Consider the following 23,027-nt stretch of genomic DNA (forward strand, 5'->3'; position numbering starts at 1 on the left):
TGAACAGCATGTTTTTTAAGAAGTAGTTTTCAATGAAAAATATACTGTATGTTTCATTAGTACTGATGCTTTTATTCAATATATCACAGACTTGTACTACCTCATCATTTCACTAAAATATTTGAGTTTAGAAATCCTTATTTCTGTCTATTGATTTAGCAGAGTACAGTTAAATCATTACTGCACGAAGCTTTTCCCTTCAAAAAATTACTTACTTTAAGACAAGATTACTCCAAACAACCATCTACAGTGTACTTAATAATTTCTCACGCTGTCTTAGACTCATGGAAGAAAATCTATGCTATAAATCCATATACACAGATACACAGACAGAGATATAAAATAAAATACAGCAAATACATTTTTTCATGTCTATATTTAAAAAGGACTTGAAGCATTAACGATCTTCATAAATATTTTGGACAAAATTGGCCAGAAAAATCTATTTTGTTTTAAACAAGAGTTATGAAGGAGAAACCTTTACTAGTTCCTTTTTTTTTTTTCCCTTTTTTTTTTCCCCTCCCTGTTCAATCTTATGCCTGGTATGTTTTCTTCAGGGGCACACAGCCTATTATACGTTTTCCTGTTCCATTTGCTTCCCCTAAAGCTGCAATTTCATTTTTTCATGTTCCTGTGTCTCTATCAATGTCTGTTATTAAATAGACACTGTACAGGAAATGTAGTACTGTAAATATGCAGGCAATATAACAACTAGTCATAAATGTACTTGAAAGCTAAGAATAAATGTTGACAAGCAGCACCAGTCTCTCAGGCACCTCACTGCCCAGTCTGAGAGGCACAACCCCTCTCAGCCACAGCCACTGTCTCTCCCTGTGCAAAGTCTTCCAACGGTGGCAAGGCCTTCCCACCTCCCCAGGGTCACATTGTAGCAGGCAGCAAAAGCTCATAACATTTCCTGGGGCCAGAAAACCACTCTGCAACACTGCCCGTGCCATGACGCCTCTCTGGCTCAGGGCTTGGTGCCAGGGACACTCAGTCAGCAGGCCAGAGCAGCCCGGAGCGATGCATGGAGCCCATGGGCTGGGGAGGTAGGCTGCTGCACTGTGCACTTAGGGAATATGTGGAAATAGTATGGCAAAGCTTAAAATGAGGCCAATGAGTAAGGCCTGACTTGTGGCTAGAAGGAATATATTGAAATTGAACAGGGGGCTAATTAGGTCTGATGTACTAATTGGCATTTCCAAAGCATGGGACCTCTGAAAACAGACTGAGAATAACAACGAAAGATGTGCAACTGAAACCTCACAAGGAATGAACAGAAGTATAAAACTTTCACTCTACATTTTTAGTTTCAGAACTGCTGTTTCCTGGGATTTCCACTACAGTGCTCACCCACTGGGGCTGCAAGGGCTGAGCGCCTGGAAAAGAAAATAATCAATTCCCAAGTGCCTGATACAGAACTGATCATTAGGAATTATAACTTGACAGGTGTGAAAACTCCCAGTTCTCTTCTATTTGCAATAGTAACTAAGAAAAGAGTGTAGAGAGATACTTGCATAAATACTGATCGTTCCCAGCTCCTTAATTTTTTTTGTTCCGAAATGCCTGTTTCCAGTTCTTGGTTTAGCTTTTGCCTGGTGAACTGAAGCAGCTCTTCAGCAGCCATGCTCTTGTCATGTTCTTCCCTTTCAAGCTGTTCATGTTTAACAGCCATCTCTTTTTTATGCTCCTCCACAGCTTCTAGCAGGAACAACTTTGGCACATTGAGTTTGACCAATTCTTGCACAAACACTCCACATTGAACACGTTTAAACTCTTCAATGGCTTTTTCTGTTAGGCTAAATAGAAGCTCTTTCAGCTCTTCACTGGCCTCATTGTCAAGTTTTTCAACAAGTTCTTCAAATTCAATGGTGTGACCACTCAGAAGATCTTTCCAGTGTCTCAGGTAGTGAGTGATGTCATTAGTAGTTTTGAAGGGGTCTCCAAATGACAGCTGCTCCTTCTGATGCTCTTTCTGCTGATTGATTTGCCAAAGGGGGAAACAAGAGAACAGAAGGTACATCTCAAATTCTAATTTAATTATGAATTTCACAGCAACACAAAATTTCACAGCAACACAAAATTTCACACTTTTGCTTTTCCTTGTTCTCGAAACTCCTTTTCACTGTCCAGAGGCTTACTTAGCCCTCAACATGACAGTTTTGTGTGCATCTAGCAGGTGTGTGATAATTCAGATCACTGTTAGATACCAAGGCCAACACAGGCCTGTGATAATATGGACTGTTGCTAAACAGAAGGGCTAACAACTATACAAATGCATGATCGTGTGGCTTGATAGAATCTCAGCTAGATGAACTTCAGTGATATGGCAGCATTCCAGAAGTCAATCTGGATCAAACAGCAAGGAAGGAAAAGAACTTCAAAAAAACAAGAGGAAAAAAAGTTTTGTTGTTTTTTTTATTTTCTCCATTTGCAACATGCAACAATTTCACTGGAAAGCTAAGCCAAAGCTATCTACTCTGAGAATAAATACAAAAAATGACATCTCTATCATCATACCTCCTGTCTCTGCTCACACTGACTTCTGTTAAAGAGCATAAAACATTAAAACACATATCCTATAAAAGGTAAAATCAATCTCACCTTATTTTGATCATCTATAAAAAATATCACTTAATCTAAGATAGTTTTTTCCTATATCTTTTAAGCAGAGAAAGATAACTCTGGATAACTTTGAAATATACTTTTGGACAACAATTCCCTTTTTCAACAGCTTCAAGTCATCTTACATTATGAATTTACATTAAGATTTTTAGATGGCTGAGGTGATGTGACATGAGTCCTACCACAAGCAACCACAGGCAGAGCATCTTTTTAAATAGTTTTGGTTTGTATCTGAATTTTAACTGTCCTGTAGAAGTCATTTAGGTCACACATAGCCAGGAAATACACAGAAAATAGTGACCGTCATGTGAGTCCTCTCCCTAACCAACTCCAGAACCTCAGTTGGCTTTTGGCTCTCTGCACATTACAGACAGGTTAGACTAAGCAGAGGGGCTTCAGAAGTTTCTCCAGATAAGCTGAAGATAAGTTACTTTCTTGCAGGTTTTTCTATAAGAACAGCTAGTCATTACTGTATAATTAATACAGTACATGGTGGTACACAGCTACAACAAATGGACACTTATTTTTAATCATGTTCCTGGCAGTGCTGACCCTTAAGAACTACATTTTATTTTTAAATTAATTCAATTTTTAATTCATGATAAGCCCTATGAAAAAAAATACACTGAAAACAATTACCTTTTGCAGCATTTCCCGCCTTCGCTTGGTAATGAGTTTCTGCCGAAGCTTTTGCTTTTCTTGTTTTAAATCGTGATCAAATTTCTGTTTAACAAAATTAATTTCAGTCTCAGCTCGGTCCAGCAGCATTCCCAAATGACTTTCAGGTAGATGACCTGCTCTGTAATAACAGTGTTTGAAGCCTGTTATCCCAAATTCTTAAGAGCAAAAGGATATCTGAGGCAATTAGTACCATAATAAAGCTCAACAAAGGAGACACACAGAACGATCTTTGTTTCTTTAGCAGTGACACCTGTGACGTTCAAACAAGCAAGTGGATAACAGAAGGACAGTCTCAGAGATGAGTGTAGAACTGAGGCACTTTGTGAAGACAGAATGAAAGGTGTATGAAGAAGAAACAGGAAGAAGGAAGGAAGGGAAGGCAAGTGCAAAATCAATTACATATCAGTTAGTAACATGACATTCAAATGAGATATTTTAAACTTTATATATTATTCATATATAAATTGTTCATTTAATGCCTGAATGCATTTAATGCATTCATTTAATGCAATTTTAGATGCCTTTTATAACTCCTTCTGCTCATTAAAAACAATTTTCTCTTTAAAGTAAGTAATCAAGTAAAAAAAATATTGTAAAAGTATCCACAAAAATATTACTTTCATATTTCCTAATATATTTTTATCAGAAAAATTATAAAAATTTCAAAATAATAGCAAAATACAATAATCTGAAAGAGCAATCTGTCAGTCTTAGGCCTGCAGTGCTTTCAAATGGAAGTTCAAGGCTATGGTCTACCTCCAGTTCCTACAGTACTTAAAGAGAAAACACGATCCCAATGGTGCCTCCAACAGTTAGAAAAATCTCCCTCTCCACAAACTCAAACTGAATTTCAGAACTTATCTGCTATTATTTTTACACTAGGAATTCCTCAAATCTTTCTTATTCAACAGAAAAAATAAAAGAACATCTTAATTCAGACCAGGCTGTTGGACATTTGTAAGTTATAATTTCTATAGTGGACTTCCAAAATGTGGTATTTGAAAGGTCAACATGGAAGTTTGAGTTGAAAGCACCAATTCCTGACCTGAAGCTGGATGTTACCCAAATACCTTCTAGTTAACTTATCCAATCCCCATTTTTCCAGACATGAACATTACACACAGAGCTAGGATTCAGAGCTTTCAAGGTTCCATTCCAGTGTGATACCTGAACCAATGCATAAATTAAAGTAGCACCTAAGTGTGGTAAGCGAGCCCCTCTCCAGAAAGGACAGTCTCATTGTGGTTTATTAGGATTTATTAATACTGTGACAGCTTAATTTCAACTAAAATCCTCAAAATAAAAGCTAAAATAAAGCAGAAGATTCATGTACTGGCTTTTTTGCAGCCACTGCACTGTAACCATGGTGGCCAGATTCCACAATTCACACCTCTCCATCTACTGCTCAAGCATCTACAACTATTTGAGAAAGCCACAAAATATCATCCCCTATATAATGTATGCACTGGATAGAAACTCAGATAAACTTTATCACACAGTTATGTCAACCAGAGAGAGCCTCCTTTTGCAAAGCTTTTCCAAAGTCTATCTACTGCATTTCTTTAATTTTCACCAAAGAGGATTAAAATACCTCTCAGTACCTCGAGAGCAATCCACCATGCATCGTTCTCGGCCAAGTAATTTTTGTCTTGAAACTAATCAATGTTAAAATTACAGAATCAGAATATTCTGAGTTGGAAGGGACCCACAAGGATTATTGAGTCCAGCTCCTAAGTGGACAGCCTGTACAGGGATCAAACTTGTGACCTTGGAATTTTAGCACCATGCTCTACCCAGCTGAGCTAATCTGAGGGTCCAATTCAGCATTATGACAAAAAACTCCAAACCAACTGCCCCAAGTTTCTAGTGCATATTTGGAAACTCTAGGTCTTGCCTGTTCTTTTTGATCAAGCCCAAGGTAAAAGATATGTGAATAAAAAGTAGATTAATTATGGTGAGGAAAGATAATAACCAAGAAATTATTTTTAACACCTTCGTCCTTTCTTGTACTGAGGAAATAAACCTGTTTGCTGCATCCAATTAAAGTCCTTGTCCAGAGCAGTGAAAAGAATCTGCAATAGAAAAAGATGGATGTGCTGGAGCCACCCAGCAAATGAAAGTTTAGGACAAGTCATGCAACACAGAATGATAGGAAGATGATATATAGCTACTTATTTTTAGGATGAGTTAAAAAAGCCAGTCTTCGGTTTCAGGTTGCTGATTTATGTAGAGATCCAGTATGTCCACAGCTCAAACTGTAATGCAGGATCCCACCATCAAAATCTATGTCAGTTTATGTGCCAACTTATATTAATCAGTATTACAATAATTCCTAGAAGGCTCGATCCTGGCAAGTGACCTTCATTACTGATTTCATATAAATACAATATAAAAACAATTACAGTATTAGGAATAAAAGATGTCCTGTTCTCAAAGGACCCTGAAGAGAAATGCAAAAGAAAAAGAGAGGAGAAAGATAATGAGACAGTATAGATGGTATGATAAAAAGCTTGGTCTCAGCATACCAGACATTTAATCACTGAAGAAATGTGCAGGCACATGTCTAATGTCTTTGAACAAGGAGAATTTTAATGAAGGAGAATACTGCTGTAATGACAAGGATGTTTACAGGGAGATCCTCCCAAATTCAGTGAGCACCAAGGAAGGGACAGAGATGAAGTGTGTAGCCAACAGCAGCAGTATCATAGGTCAATCAGAGGCAGACTTTGACTTCTCCATAATGAACAAAACCAAGCGAATTATGGAGACAATATGGAGTGAGGGCACTAAAGCAGGACTTTGTACTTGATGCTACAGAGAACTATCTAAGGGACACTGGACCCCAGCAAAGGAAGACTGTTTTATGAAAGCTAGAGAAGTCACGAGAGCATCACTAAAGCAAAAAGGAGATAGTTATGAAGCAGAAAAGTTGTATCAGCCTGAATGTACCTGGATGCAGAATCACAACACTATTCAGAAACTACACAGAGAGAACTTGCAAGACTGTGCCCATGGTACTGCAGCTACTTCAGAATTTCACCTGCTGAACAGGCATCTTGCCAGTGCCTGGATCGGCATTTATGTAAATAATTCAGGGCAATAAATGCCCTACATTACGAAGTGCTACAAGCAGAAAAGGTTTTAAGAGATTATTATAAAACTTCATACTGATGCATTATTCGTCGAGGCATTCACTTTCCAGCACCGACTTTCAGAAAGCTCCAGTAGGACACTGTTGGGTAACTACTTTATATGGACAAGGTCCATATAAATGGAGATTATTCAGAAGAACAAGACCAGTGCAAGATGCTTTGCTTCAATCTTTTAAGAGTCTATTGACCACTTTAGAAACACAATACACAAATTCTTGAGGTCTTATAAAAATTTAATTTTTGGGAGAAACTTAAAAGGAGCTTGCAATTGTTTGTGCCTAGCAAGTCACAAGAACCAGACTGAACTTTTAAGAGACTGAAGAAGAAATAAATTTTCTTGTGAACGAGCAGATACTGGCACAGGAGTGATACAACACGTTTACAGATGCTGTAGTTTAAAAACATCAAGAATCTTCCATCTCTGTTGACAGCAGAAACAAGCCAGGATAAACACTGCCTCAAGTATTGCCCTTTTGCCCATTATTCTTGAAGAAAAAAACATAAAGAGCCTAGTTAGACATCCTCAAATCTACAATCATGGATTATATTTTAAAACATCCTTTTCTGCCTTTTGTCATTGCAGTCCAGACTTAATTTTCAAAAGACACTGAGTACTCAACAGCTAATCCTGAAAAATGGGATATTTTATTCAAATACTGTATTTAGAAAGACCAGCTTGAAAACTCTGGCTGCTCTATTTCATTTAAAATGTTCACAGCCCTCCCTGGAATTGGTTTGGGTTTATTTAGCTTTTTATAACATTCAATTCTGGCCACACAGAATCCTTTCCATGGTAATTTGAAATTGCCTTGCTATCTGATAAATTTTAAACACACGATTAAGCTCCATTTAAAAAAAAAATTCTCCCCTCAATATTTATCTGCTGTTTTATCACTGGATCTATCTGTGGTATATCTAATTATATCTATATCTAAATATTTTCTTAGTTCCTCTTCTCCATACAAAGTTCTCCATTTTAAAATTCCATTTATAACCATTTAAGCCACTCTATTAAAGCTGGACAAAATAGATTAAGATAGACCTGTATCTACAGACAAGCAGGTTCAATGATAAACTGAAACATAAGAGAATATTATGGATACAAATTTAAAGTACCAGTCCTTCAGTCCAGACTTCTCTTGCTGCTCAAATTTTAATGCTCCAATTTGCAAACATTCCCCAAATCACATTATAATTATAAAAAGAAATACAAGCCTACGTAACATATTTATAAATAAGGTTCATACTAGGATATTTCAGTTTGCCTGTAGAAAATAAAAGACTAGCACATAAATTGAAATACTAAATTCAGAGTTTTATGATCTCAACATCTAAAGAATGAATTATAAGAGTTTGGCCAACATCTGTCTGAAAGGAATTACCGCTGCAGGAGGTGCGGGAAGTTACAGGAAAATAACTATTTCTAGCCTCAGAAAGTCAAATGGGACTGCTTCTCTACAAATGCTACCTCCAGCTATGGACATGTTTCCTTTGTGCACAGAGTATGACAACCATTGCATACTTTGAGGGTTTAACAGAAGAGTGCTAGAAAAATTAAATTTTTCATCTTGGTAATGATTCTTGCAGTTTTTGGAAGTTTCTCGGTAGTTTGGGGGGTTTTGCAGAGTTTTTTGGTACATTTTTGGGCATGAGATCCACAAGGTCTTGGATTACTAATTCTATGCCTTTCCTCTCTGTTTTATAGTTGATCTGGTCTGTGACTGTTAGGTGCAGTAACAATGGGTGAAACCTCTTTTTCCAGTTTGAGAAGTCCCAGTTGTTCATTGCAATGGCCACACAGGTGACTTTCTCACAAAAGCTTTCCACATAACCAAAACATCTGTGACAACATCTCAGACCATTTCTCGTAACACAATTCCAAAGACAGGCATGAACTGATGGAAGGAAACTCTCTTTGAAAGATGTATCTGAATTATATATCCTATGCTAAGACATTTATTTTTGTCTTTGAGCCACACAGCTGAAGATCTTGGCAAAATAGGCAAAGCAGTGCAAGCATATTGAAAAACCTCTCTCCAATCAATGAATCTTGAGGTTAAAGTCAGGGTGATTCAGGCTAAACTTAGTGTATGATTCCAAAGAGGCAGCACACAGGACAGTCAAAAAAAAAAAGCAAGGAAAAGTTATAAAAAAACCCAGATAAATTACTTCATCACATCAACAGATGTAATCTTTGTAATCTTTAAGAGACTTCCTGCCTCCTAATATTAAATTACTTTTGAATTTAATTAACATTATGAAAGAAAAAACACACTGTAAAAAGACTGATGTTTACCTTGTTCTCTTATTTCACATTTCACATATTGTCAGTGACTGACATCAATATAGACATCTAAAATATATAAATAAAGCTGCATGCACAGGATCAACAGCAGCAGTGTTACATTGTTTTCCTGTACACTGACATACTTTACTTCCCTGGCATGCTCCTCAGTAATCTCTCTGTATGCCAAACTAACATATGCCACAGTTCTCTGGGTAGCAGCATGATGTCTGTCTCAGTGCTCCACATTCCCACATAATTTTAAAAAACTATGTGTCTGTGTGTCTGGTAAGTCACCACTTCTATCTCTCCACCTTGGCTATGAGTATCCTCTCACAGAGTACTCAATCAGCCTGGATCTGGTATGATATCTCAAATAAATTGAGTCCATTTCCAGGTCTACTTTTTACTTACCTGACCTTTACTTCTTAATTCCTTGCAACAGGTGTACTCTGCTAGTCAAAATCCTCCCGTCACATTATTTATAAACTTAGTCAACTGTCTTCAGGAAATATTCACACTTTCCAGCTTCACACTGTACATCCAGCTCCTCAAATGCATTCAATGACAAGTGAATCAAAACTGTTCTTTTCTATTAATCCATATATTCATGCATAAAGAACCCAGACAAAAGGTCTGGTACATGTTGCAATGGACCCTGGTACGATTTTTCACATGCTGTTGACTATTTACACAAATAATGGATGTATAAAGACATTGAGAACCTTACATGAGTCTGGTTCCAACTGAACTCAGTATCACAAACAAGCACTACACATGTATCCAACAATTCATCTCTGTGCTGTACAAAATCGATACAAACAACAAAATCTTACCTTAGTGACTGATGGAATATTAACAAAGTCATCAGTTACAAAGGTAACACTTTTATGTAACTTCCCTGCTAGGTAACACAGAAGAAAGACTTTTGAATATTCTATTGTCTGTGAGATAACGTAGTCAGATGGCTGACAAGAAAACAATTATTTACCTTTCCATCTTATTAAGGAGACTTGATATCTGGGTTGCTGCTGCATTTATAAGAGCAGAGACATGTGAATGCCTTAATTGTATCTTACTTATAAGATACTCTCTGTAAGAAAATCTTCTATTTAGATGGTATTTCCTGCTAGCTTGCAAAAAATCCATTAGCTCTTCAATGTCTCCCTACAGGAAAAAATGTGAAAAAATACATTGAAATAGATGTAATGCTAATTTCAGCTAACACCTGTGAGTATCAGACCAGATTTGTTCATTAACAAGGGCAAAGTTAAAAAATTCTTATGAGTGAAAACCAATAAGCTTATATCAACTTAACCCTAATGATCATGTCAAATGATTACAGTTATCTTAACAAAGCAAAATAAATAATGTGCTGAGCTTTTGGCCTGATTATCTCAATACTGTGTATACTCTCCTGAATAGTTAGTGCACCTCGAGTGCCCTTTGTTAACAGGTCATTTGATCAGCTATCCACAATTAAATACACATGTAGCCCTACAACTGTTAGTAGCACTGTTCCTGCTTACAGCTATCACAGGCTGAAAGGTTTTGAATTGGGACCTGAACACAGCAATTGTTCAGTAACACCAGTAAGTGGCATATGTCCTTCTTTCTTTTTTTCCTCTCTTTTTTCTTTACAATGTACCAAATAATTATGTAAATAAAGGGTAACATTTACAAAGGTGCCTGACTTGACTTCAAAGCCAGTGATAATTCTTCCACACATGTCCAGTACAGCACAGAGAAAGCCAAGCCTGCTGCACACAGGCTAGCTTCTTACAAGTTCCTCCTTCCAACAGTGGGGAACAGGAGAGGTTTAGACTAAGACACCTACAAATGGGTCTGGAAAAGACCAGAGTTAGGCACACAGTGCTCTATAGCAGACATTCTGCTAGCATCAAACATCCAAGATTTAAGTCTGATAGTTATGTGACCCACATCTGAGCAGCCAAAACATGGTCAAAACTTTTTCACTTGCTCTACCTCTCTGAGCTGGCTGCTCAACTATCTTTTGCTTCCTGCAACTACCCCTGACAATGGCCCATATGTAGCTTCTGTCTACTGAGATTGTGCATCAGGTTTTAGGAGGGGGTCTTACATGTTTTGACATCTACTTTTCAAACGTTTCTTTTTAACCTCCATCCTCAACCTCTAGGACCACAACAATCACACTCTTCCTTGAGAAGCAGCCAGAAGAAAAATTTCCAGAATTTTTGTCATCTAGAGCACTAACTTTAAACACAAATGGAGTAAAAAAAACAACAAACAAAACCCTAGAGGAAAGAATTCCAGCTATTTTGTTGCAAGAGGCTTAAAATGTAACTGACAGCAAAACTAAAGTCCTGAACATGCTCTTCATTGGCATCCCTAGAACATGTAAACTAGAGATACTCAATCCTTCTAAGGACAAAAGTATAGTACTTCAGACATACCACAGTTTCAATAATCTACATATTTGAACTGGGGGGCTCAGTACATCTTCTGAAGAATACAACAGCACTTGATGCCTAGGGGGCTTTGAAAATGTGCATATGCCTCAACATACAGTTGTGTCGATGTCTAGATGTACATAATGAAGGCATTATAATTTTTAAAATACTTTCTAAGAAAGCTAGCTATAAAAGTGACAACATCTATCATGAAAAATTTCACAAAACTTACTGTACGTTTGTATTCTGCCATTAGGTTGGGAATGGAGTTACCATCCTATTACCTGTATTTTAGAGTAACCTTCCACTAATGTTTTAGCTGCTTCCAACTTCAGTTCTCCCTTTAAAGTCGCATTTGTTATCTGTGCAAAGAAGATAGTATGGAGCTCCTTTCTCTGGGTAACAGCCAGCTGTCTATAAGCCTTCGCAAAATATTCCTCCTGTTTTACCAGAAGGAACCTCTTCAGGTGGTCCTGGTCCAGTCTGTGAAGTCTATCCAGAAGATTTCTGTATTCTACAGCAGGCTGCAGAGAAGAGAAAAATAAATATACCTGAAGTGATTTTCAGAATTCAACATATTTTAAAATATATCAGTGCTACTACCTCATATATATTTTATGAATTCAGGTTTAAATGAAGGCTAATATTAAATCAGTGTAGACTTTCCACAGTTTTCACCTGTTTGGAATGACAGGGTTGTACAGCTGCCAGTCAATAATCCAGAGACTATCCAAGGCATAATGAAGTCTTTTTAGAATTCAGAAGCCTTATTTAAGATAAATTATATAAAATGGCACGAAATTCAGCACAAAGACTATATATATGAAATTAATTTCTTAGGTTTCATCAATTTGGAAATCCTATTAAAATTGAATAGACTCATATAAGGCAAAACAATTAAATAACAATGTATAATTTAAAAAATAATATAAATTAGGAAAAAACTATTCTACTACAAATATATAAAAGTTCTTATTATTGGTGACCTACTTTAACTATGGCTTTCTACAAATTAATCCAAGAGCATCATTTTAGAGTTACAACAATGGAACAGAATGACAATTAATTTATAAGCTTCCTTGGCAGAAATACTTTCTCATAGTTCTCCAGTAAGACTTATTCATAGTTTTAATCTCAGATGGCATAAAGTCATTACAGAATCAAAACATATATGTACCCCAGAGCATAGAATGCTTCTTATGCCAGCAGAGCTACATAACATTTGCTATGTTATTCTTGTTCTAAATTTCATACCAATTATCTCGAGAACTTTCTTTTGCACCTCACTCTCATTGAGAGACACACTGCACACAGCAAATAATTAAACAAAAAGACAAAGAATATAAATTCTGTGTTTTGGCTGAGAAGGGGAAGAGGTTATTGCTCCAGCTGTTTTTCACTGCCATGTCTTGGATGTCAGGATACACCTGCTGCCCAGGAGCACAGGTGTGAGCCAACCCTGGTGCTCCAGAATGTCGTGTTGGACCATGTGCCATGGCAAGTACAAAACCAAGTCCTTTCACAGACAGAAAAGTGAACAGCAAGATGTTAAGTATATGGTAAATGGATCAGCACCAGGACTGGATTGGCCTTAATTGTTTGCTTGATTCCCACCATTCAGGATTTCCAGTACAAACCAGAATGACCCAACATCAATTCATTTCATACAAAGAAAAGCCACATTGCTGAAAGCATATTTAGTATGAGTTCACATACTTAGTTTCAGTCAGGCCCCTCTCTCTGTAAAGGAGGATTTAGCTCAGTGAGGTCAATCTAAGCACTAGACATCTAGCCTAGACTCCTTCTATAACCACCAGAAGGAAAAAGTCTTCTGCACAATACAATTCACCTCATCCTTAAGATGTCCACAAGTATTTCTTCCTTGCCATTTCTTTTGAGTTTCTAGAAGCTCTAGTTCAGGCTATGCATATCTTACAGGTATTGAAAGCTCCCTACAGTCACAATTTAAAATCCAGCTTGAAATGTCAAAGAAATTCAACTGGCTCATTAGCTTTGTGTCATCAATTTTGTCCATACAACATCCTGATAAAACACAGTTCTTCCCGAGAGCCTCAACATACTGGAATACCTTTGATGGGTCACACTCAGCAAAAAAACTTCTTTTGTCAAAACTGCCATAATGAATTATCATAAAAGTTCTTACCAATTATGGGTATGTGATATCCCACTTAAATTACTTATCTGTTATCCAGAGGTTATTTCCAAGAGAAGTCCACTCCCTGCTCTGCCTAAAACACAGATTGTTCTGTCTTCACTCAGTTTGGAGGGAAATCAGCCTTTGGTTATGCTTATATTCTCATTTTCTTCAAAATAAGAACATAAATATTGGAAGCTTTTTACCTAGGTTGTAAGGTTTATGATGCAGGGAGTTTGTTTTGCTCTGAATGTGCAAAATACTTTACACAGTGTCTGACTGGGGATCTCAGGAGCTGCTGCAGTAAAATGCAGTAAATAAAAATACACCACTTTGCAACTGTTTAAGTGATTATAAAAAAACAATGTCAACCCTTTGTTTTCAGGTGTCACAGATTCTCCTGAGATAAATTAATTTTCTGGTGAAGTAAAATACAATTTCTTAATAACAACTACCCTAATTATGGCATCTGAATTTTTGAACATATTTAAATTGTAGATCTTTGTCTTTACTCTTCTAAGAGGATAACTCAGCCATTCTAGTCTAAAAGATAAACCATTTACAGAAAACTACATATCATACAAACTATCTTGATTTTATACCAGATTTACCTTTTCATTAATTTTCTTCATTAATTCCTCAGCCTCTTCATTTGCAGCTCTTGCTTTCTGGCATTGAGCTTCCATTTTCTTCTTGGTTTCCAGATTACATTCAGCTGTTAAAGCCACCATCTTCCTTTCATACTCCTCTTGAATCTCTTTCTCCATTGCAAGAAATCGCTTTTTGAAAATAGAACTTATCTTCTTCTCCACATGAGGAAAGAGGTTGTGACTTAAGACCATGTTCTTCAACATCATTCCAATCACTTCTTTACATATCTGTGTTCGTTGTGCCTCCAGATCAGCATCTGCCCGTGTCAGGCTGGCAACCTCCAAGCTGTAGAAAGGTAATCGGGACCATAAGAAATCGCAGATTACAGGAAATTTCTATCAGAAAACAAGGATATCCAGAGTCATTTGATACTGGGTAATGAAATGGCAGTCAGAAAAGTGCAGGAATATCACAGCATATGAGTTTACTAATCTTGATAGTAATCATTCATCAAAAAGCAGGGTGAGTCAACTTCTACCACAGCAACTTTCATGAAATATGTCCATCCTCGCATTTCCAATTCGGACAGAAAAAGCTTGTCTTTAATAGAACTCAAAACATTCACTCAGATAAAATCCAATAGAAATGTCCCCTCTCCAAAAAACCAAACCAAAACAAACCCCACCATCTTTGTTGGGAAGCAGAAGTAGGTGTCTGAATAGACTACAAATTTCACTGACTGTAAAACAGCTCTAAACTCACTGACCCATCTACATTGATACATCACTGTTTCACATTCTGTGCTGGTGTATTCCCTTCTCTGCAGGGAAGAGGGGAAAGTTTTGATTCTGTGCTGATACAATTAAATTAAAATAGCTGATATCTGTCTCTCATGAACATTAACAGAGTTCTAGAAAAGAGATTAAAACCAGATGGAAATATAAGGGCGTTTACAAAATGCAATAAATGTCATGTTGCACATGAATACATTCTCATTTATTTTAGAATTAAATTGGAATTATAATTATTCTAATTTCATATGCTATGTAACTACTCTAAATTCTATATATTTGCCTATTCTGAAATCAATTTAACATTGGAAAATTAGGTGGGTTTTGCCCGTATATGTCAAATTACATGACCACACAGCACTGTATGCTTCTGTATGTGGATTACATACACATGAATTTGTTTGTGACCTACAAAATACACTTTTAAGATCTTAAATCCATTCATTTTTTCACCTAGGCTAAATTATTGGTCTAATTTTTCCACAAACAAATCTTGGAATAAATTTCAAATCCATAGTAAATATCTTTGCAAGATTTGCAAGAGAGTAGAATGATACTACATTCAGAATGATATAGATCAAAGCATGAAAAGCTAGAAAGACTTCACCCTTTTTTTCAAACTTTCCTTTCCTTATCTAAGCAAATAAAGTTTAACCAAATCAGTGAAATATTACTATCATTTCCCCTCTGTTAACAAAACAGATGTATTTTCCCCATCTAGAAATCAATGGGATGGAATTGTTTTCTTACAATGACTCAAACACTTGAAGTATTTAGGAGACATTAGCTTAAGTTGTGATAATCTATCACAAAGAGATTTTCCTGCTGCAGTTTTTCAAAAGCACAGAAACACAGTAGTGATAGCCATACTCGTCTCGGTGATCTGCTGCAGGGTTGGTTGGTTGCAGCTACAAAATCTCCTCCATTTAACCCCCTCTTCCTTCCATACAGGAGCAGGAATCCCTGCAATTGAAATTTCATGCACCTGAAACTTTCTTCATAGTTATCTGAAGATCCTGTAAGAGGTAATATTTGCTCTAACATCTCCAAGACAACACAACCATCCAGTTTCTTTGTGCTGTGTACAGATGGATATTGCAGAACACCACCTGAAGGTACATAGCCTTCTTGGGTGGCATCCACCTACGTTCATGGTCAAGTGTCCCAAGGTGCTGATCTGCTCCCTCTGCTAAGGGAGAGTCCTTCTCACTCCAGGACAGTAGGGCAGCCACAGAGGACAGGTGACAGGATCAAGGTAACAGGATGATGAAGCATCACAGCAAGTACTTTAAATGGGCAGTGCAGATGTGCATTTTCTCTTAAGTCATTTTGTTTATAGTCCTAGGACTTTTGCTGACACAGCCAGCTACTACCAAGCTATTTGTTTATGACAACTTGAAAAAAATAAGTGTTTCAGTGTTGTGCAAATGCATTTAAATAAAAACAAGGATTCAGAAAATGGGAGCTTTATGCTATAACATTTCCCTAACGACTGTCAGGCAGTGATAGAAGGCTTTGCTTCACAGATTCACCAATTCATGACTAGCCTGTAAAATCTAAGCCATAGATTTATTTTCCTGCTTTAAGTTCAGCAGCTCTGATTTAATTGAAGCGTATCTGTTTTCTGTGAGAAATATCCTTATTTTCAACCATCCCCTAACAGAGAACTAAACAACACTTTAATTGATTGTTCCACTAGATAAATTCTCTAAGATCTGAAAATGGTAACCTCATCCTTTGCTTGAATTTGATTAGTTTCAACCTCCAACTCTTTTTGTTTGGTGGAATAACAAGTTCCTTAGCCATTGTTTTTCTGTTCTTCATGCATGCACTGACAGCTGGTGGTCCCAGTAGCTACTAACCCTTTCTTACTGAGATGTGAAGTATAAAGCAACACTTCACAGCTCTACCACACTGATATATAGTTCATGACATATCATTTATTCCTTATCACAAATACAGGGTTTTTTTAAAGCATGTTTTAAAAAAGATTAAGCCATTCTTCAGCCATCTCCTTAATTGTTACTTTTTCAGTCTTCTTCAGCAGTAATCCCAACAATAAAAGCCAAAATCATCACATTTCCTATTATCTTTCCTTGTCTTCCCACAGCATTTCTTCCTATTTACTGCAAGTCATTATAGACTCAACCTGATTTCATTTTGAGCAAGATTCCTGTGCTCTCTCTCACCCACAAAAACTACAGTACCCAAGTTATTCCATATGATGCGAAATGCAGGAGGAGCAATAGGGGTAGTTCACCTGATGCTGGTGTGTCAGCAAGAGAGTAATAAAGCTCATGTCAGTATAACCTGCAACTCTCACTCTTCATTTTCCTGACAGCACATCTGCAAAGAAGGCAATGAAAGAGAAGAGGCACGTGAACTGTTCCACCAATCCAAGGGTAACAGCATGGAGAAAAGTAATTAGAAATCACAGCTCTCCCAGGTCACATCCCGGAAGACAGCAGCCAGACCTTTTTCAGTGGCAGTTGAAGAAAAGTTGTGTCTCTAAAAAAACACTTGAAATCTACCTTCCATGTGATGTGCTTTGCTTCTGGTTTGTGATCTCCACACAGCAGGAGTAAGACAAGCTCATCACATGCACCAGAAACCTTGCCTCAAGCTCTTACTCAGAATAGAGAGGCTGAGGGCAGGCCTAACATGCTGCATCAGGAAGTCTTGGTGTCTTACACACCAGCAGTCACAACAACACAAGAATCAAGTACATATATTACACTAAATGTTTTAATTTGGTTTAATTCAAGTCCACCAGAAGAACAACGTTTACAATCATCCAGATTAAATGTGCAATGTTTCGTGACACGTAGAAAAAAAATTCTAGCCTGACACTTTGTGTCTCCTCCAGTCGAGGTACATTTAATAAGTTGTTTTAAATGCTTTGCACTGTTCTTGTTAAAGCAACTGATGTTTAAAAGGTCTCACCTCACTTCCTGAGCATATTCAGCATCATAGAAACATGACAGCTAATGAAGCGCTCGTAACTGATGGCAACCTATTGATGAAAAAGATCAAAGCTCCTGTTGGACAAAGCATGCAGAAAAAGGGTGAGGACAGTGTAGAAGGTAGATGGCACAAAAGGGAGGAAAGGTGGGGCGAGGGAAGGTGAACAGACACATAGAAAATGAAACTGCAAATAGCAAGTGTAAAGATTTTTCACTCACGTGAAGAGGAAGAGGATATACAGATCTGTCAGAGAAGACCCAGAAGGGGAGAATCCCAGTTACCAAACACAGAGAAGCAGAGAGAGTGCCCGTGGAACAGATGTCCTTCACAGACCTAATAAAAGAATACAGGAAAGCAGCTAGGGTCAGGAAAGCAAATATAGTTAATTTATAAAAACCCCAAAACACAACGTACTACAAAAAAAAGGAAACCTCTCATTAACGACCAAGTAATTGTGTCTTTAAGTCTTATTATTCAAATTACAGGCCCACAGAGGGAATTTTTAAACGGGAGAATTAACAGCTGCTGAATTTAACAGTCCTAGAAATAACTAATGGCTTTCAAACACATTTTTAAAACTAATTCTGACTTCACAAAGATAAGAAACTACCGTGACACAACTTTCTGAAGTCTAAAAGGGAGAGAAACATTTTGTCACCAAAACAAAAACCTGTCATTTTAGGAAAGCTCATCTCTCATCTGCCAATTAGTAGCATATGTATTACAACAGTATCCAGAGGAGACTCGAGTTCCGAGGTAGCCGTTTCTACAAAAGCATTGCTTTGTAACACACATGCTATCAAAAAGCATGTAATTTAGGGCCATTTGTGGATGGTTTGTCTCCACTGTTCCCACTGCAGCAGTGACTCATAGCCCCCAGGTGCAGCAGCTGCACCAATTCCTGATGGAGAGAGGAATGCAAACAGGGAAGGACGGATAGACAGACAGACAAAGTGCCTCCAGCTCAGTGGCATCCACTGAAAAACGACTACGCCAAGAGAGTGTAAGAAACACTCCAGTCCTGCTTCCAGTGAAGTCATCATGCATTTTACCACTGATGTCAAAAGCACTGACTTCAGCCTGGATACTAACAAAAGCATAAATAAATATGGCTTTATGCATTATGCATTAATGCCTTAGGAGCTTCCAACTTTGCTGTGATCTACTCAGATTCTTCTGATGTACTCAGACAGGGTGAGTATTCTTTCAAAATTATATGGAATAAAGCATCGCTCACAGCACAATTCTCAAAAGGAGACTCTTTTCTGGATAAAACTAATTGTTTTGGGTGGACAGCAGAAATGACCCATGTAATTCTGAACACTTCAGAGTTAGCCAACATCCACAAAAAATTACTTTTTAGGATGAAAAAAGATAAGTATTCATTAATTTCAAATTACTTGCTTTCTTCAGTTCCCCTGTCCTATAGGCTCTTATCACATATTAAGCATTTGAGCTTCTCCGATGGAAAAAAAAAGTATAGTTTACACACTTGTCAAGTTTATAACAGCATTCATAACACAGAAGTACAAATGCAGGATTTGGAGTTTATACCATGTGCATTCACTGCATCTTATTGTTATATCAATGTGATTATTATGTATAGGTGTATTCCCGCATTGTACACATTTCACAAAAACAGATTACTAAATATGCTCTCCCTTCTAAAATGCCAAAATTTTAATTACACTTTTTCAAAGTTACAAAAACAGAAATTTAGCACCTCAATTTTTTTTTACTAATAGTGAGTGTAACGCTTTCTCACCATTTTCTGTGTAGGAATATTCAAGTCTAGCTGCTATGAGAATATGATCATTTATACCCCAACCCTGACACGGTTCAACTTCAGGTTGGATAAGGCCTTGAGCAACCTGGTCTAGTGGGAGGTGACCCTGCCTATGGCAGGTGATTGGGACTAGATGATCTTTAAGGTCCCTTCCAACTTCTTAACATTCTATGATTCTTACTTTCCATTTGAATCCAGGGTTAAAAAAAATCACATTTGCTCCATAGAAAATCAAATTGACATGTACAGTAAGAAATTTACATTTTGAAAGTAAAAGTGAACTTCTAATATAGTAGTAAATTGTTTTTATTTTTCTGTCAAGGTTCCCTGGAGACAATACAGTCCTGTTCTCTCGTACGCTGGCCTCAATGCCCTCTACCACAAGAAAAAATCAGCTGCAATGTACACATATTACTTACTCATTTCCCAATATAATTGGAAGTACATATTGTATATCAGCAAAGAGGGGTTCAAGTTCAGCTAGAGCTCTGACAAACTAAAGGAAGCGTAGCTGTAGAAAATGAAGATTAAAAAGAAGTGTCGTAGCAGTGGAAAGCCATTTAAAGAAATTAAGTTGCCTTTAACATCTATATCTTGTGAGACTATGAACATGGTCAAACCTCATCACATCGGACACAAACCCCAATTGCTCAACTCTCTTCATATTCTGTTCTAGACATACAGAAAAAGAGACACACAACATTGTGGAACATGATCTTCTAGTGTGCACGTCAAATATTCAAATCATATCGCTTCCCCTCATTAGCATTCATTGCCCATGGGCCGATATTCAGTAATACACACAGCAAGGAACCTACTGAGAATAAAAGCCAAGTTATTTTGCTGCATAATGTTCATCCAGAACATGCCTTATTAAGACAAAACTCACAAAATCAGTAACCAAGAAGCTTCCTTATGAAACACGAAAAGTATGTTTTGTTCTCTAGCCAATCCTCCTGACACCACAAACTGTCTACACTCCAAAGCTGTCTCTGTCCATAAATATTGAACACATGCTTCTGAGTATCTGCTAAATGATTTGGCACTGTCACTTCTTAAAAGATAACACAGCTTTATGTTGCAAAGAACACAAAAACATCCTGTGGCTTTTACTTTTCTGAGTATTTATCTCGTTTGTACCAGTATGATTCCAACCATGTTTACAATGACAGTGCAATTTCAAAAGAATGTATCAATTATGTCGGCAAGTTTATATGAGTGTTATGTAGAAAAAAATGAAACATATCTGCACCAAAACATGCAGAAGGAATTACCAAGCTAGCATACAAGCAAGATGATGTTGGTTGGCTGAAAATACCTAATCAAAATCTCCCTAACAAAAGCCTCCATACTCCTCCTTCCCAAAATAATAATTTAAAAAAAGTATTATGATGCTAAAATATTGGCATATATATGACTTTAAAAAAATATGCTCAAAATACAGGCTCAGTTTTTATTCTCAGTATACTGCCATTCCTATGAGACAAAACAAACCTCATTCCTTGTTCCTTACTGAAAACCCAAATATTTTATTCGATGTCACTAATGTAATTAAACAAAATGCAACATTGTTGATAAACTGATTGTGACCACAATTAGTAAAATGACAGCATTTCACTCAAGCACAAAGTTCATTCAAATTTACTGCAATTATCCATTGATAACTTAAAAATGCACCATTTTTCTCTTTCCCATTATGTTTTAAAAATTACTATCCTTAAAGCAAGCAATTCAGTAATAAGAAGAATTATTTCATTCTGGGTTTAGCCTACATCGCTGTCATAGGAGCTCCTAAGGCAACAGTACAATATTTTACATTTGTCTTTGGAATCAGCTAAAAACTTAGATAATGTATGACAGTTTAGAAGTACAACACTAAAATGAAATTTTTAAGTAATACAGATCAGAAATTAATGGACTGCTTTGCCCCAACTTGCAGAATGAATAAGGAACCAGCACTATTAGATGAGGAAACATCCAAAGCTAAATATCAAAGTGTTAATGAGAGATAAAACAAGGGGTGCATTATAAGCTACTAAAGAAAGCAAAAAAATATTGCATGTCTCTAATATAGGCACTAAAGAATTGCTCCAGCCTTTTTGGCCAACCAGCCTGCAGGACTGGGATTTGTCTCACCCACCTCCAGACCCCTATAGCTGAGCTCATCAGCCCAGGCTCCAGGCATTTGGGTCAGTGGATGCAACAGCCATACAACTAATTTCTGGAAGTCTGCTTAGGGGTGAGAATAATCAAACCCTACAAGTGCTCTTTTACACTCCTGAGTAAAACAGGGAACTCAGGGCAACCTGGTGTAGGCATTCACATTACAGAGATCCTCTCTCAGTCAGATAAACTGCACCACCAGTAAGAGAGGAGCGGAATGGGTTTGGAGTAATTAAACACACATATTCAATGAGTGCCAATAAAAAGGGGGAAAGAATAGATAAAAATGCAGTAAGTGTATCTGTGTAACAGTAAGTGAAACAGAAGGTCTGGTTTAAAACTACATGAAATGAGATAATCTAAACAGAATTGGAAAGCACCCACTACTGACCGGTAGAGGCTGATCTGAGCCATTCACAACAATGTCTATCACCATTTCAATCACCTTTCACAGCAGGAATCATTGTAACTGAATACCTTTGTGGTCTATCTACTATCCTCATCCCGGAAGAAGGAGAAGATAGTTCAGAAGGTGAAGAAGGTTAGTGAGTGTTTGCTAATGAGTAACTACTTTATTCACTGCAATGTTCTACATACTCAGAGGTAAAGAAAACAGAAACTGAGAGGAAAGAAAAGGAAGAAAGATACATATGCACAAGCTTCATAAGAATATTAAAAAACTTTAGCCCCTGGACATACCTAAGATATGAATCCTGTTTTATAGGTACAGAAATAATTCTGTTATAAAAATAAACCTATCCAAAGGTTTGTGAGAATATTTACTTTTCTAATCCATAATGTATCTGAATATAGTCCAGCTTTTTTTTTTTTTCAACCTATATAGATCCTAACTCTCCCTGAAATAAATTAATACTAAAGTGATTTTAAAAAGTATTTGATCCTATTCTTCTTAATATTCACATAATGATTTTCAGGATAAGTCTTCTCAAAGCCTGAGTTGCTATAAAAGCAAGGACCAATGTGCAATTTACAGAGGTAAGTACCCAATTATCAAGAAAAGACAGGAAATAATAATGCTGTTAGTTACCCTTTAAGAAACAAAATTACATCCATAGTCCTGTAACTTTTCAGCTTCTACAGATTTTATAGTTGCATAATACTGCCTTTCACACACTTACCGGGAGCTAATGGTAATACTGAATAAACAACATCCACTTGTCCTCACATTAGACCTTTTTATCAAATTCAGCTGAAGAACAGATGATCTTTAACAGCAGCTAAAGTCAAACAGCCCTGACTGGCCTTTCAGCAATATCAAGAGAGTTTCTCTGCTCTACCGAGTGGTCCCACTGATTACAGGTACGTGGTGTCTTTCTGGCAGCACTACAAACTGTCACATCTTAGACTCCAGGTACTTCCAAAATACACTGCTGAACAGTAAT

At 37.0% G+C, this 23,027-nt stretch overlaps 1 protein-coding gene and 1 long non-coding RNA gene across 8 annotated transcripts in view; both read right to left on the reverse strand.

Annotated features, from left to right (window-relative positions):
• EVC2 (EvC ciliary complex subunit 2) overlaps window positions 1-23,027 on the reverse strand; it is a 76,479-nt gene that overhangs the window by 32,148 nt on the left and 21,304 nt on the right. For 6 of the 7 annotated variants that reach the window (XM_017824573.1, XM_017824572.1, XM_017824571.1 and 3 more), the window contains 5 exons: window positions 13,941-14,265; window positions 11,459-11,698; window positions 9,734-9,909; window positions 3,265-3,424; window positions 1,518-1,978 (listed from right to left, as the gene is read on the reverse strand). In XM_017824573.1, the coding sequence (XP_017680062.1) occupies window positions 1,518-1,978; window positions 3,265-3,424; window positions 9,734-9,909; window positions 11,459-11,698; window positions 13,941-14,265 (1,362 nt within the window). The remainder of the gene's footprint in view (window positions 1-1,517; window positions 1,979-3,264; window positions 3,425-9,733; window positions 9,910-11,458; window positions 11,699-13,940; window positions 14,266-23,027) is intronic. The other variant, XM_017824570.1, reaches the window with a different exon arrangement.
• On the reverse strand, window positions 17,916-22,122 carry LOC108502070. The gene is made up of 3 exons (XR_001876342.1): window positions 22,016-22,122; window positions 19,881-19,972; window positions 17,916-18,008 (listed from the first exon to the last, which is right to left on the reverse strand). It is a non-coding gene; the product is annotated as an uncharacterized LOC108502070 (long non-coding RNA).

The sequence above is a fragment of the Lepidothrix coronata genome, unplaced genomic scaffold, assembly GCF_001604755.1.
Source record: "Lepidothrix coronata isolate B3197 unplaced genomic scaffold, Lepidothrix_coronata-1.0 Scaffold111, whole genome shotgun sequence".
In the NCBI taxonomy this organism is placed as follows: Eukaryota; Metazoa; Chordata; class Aves; order Passeriformes; family Pipridae; genus Lepidothrix; species Lepidothrix coronata.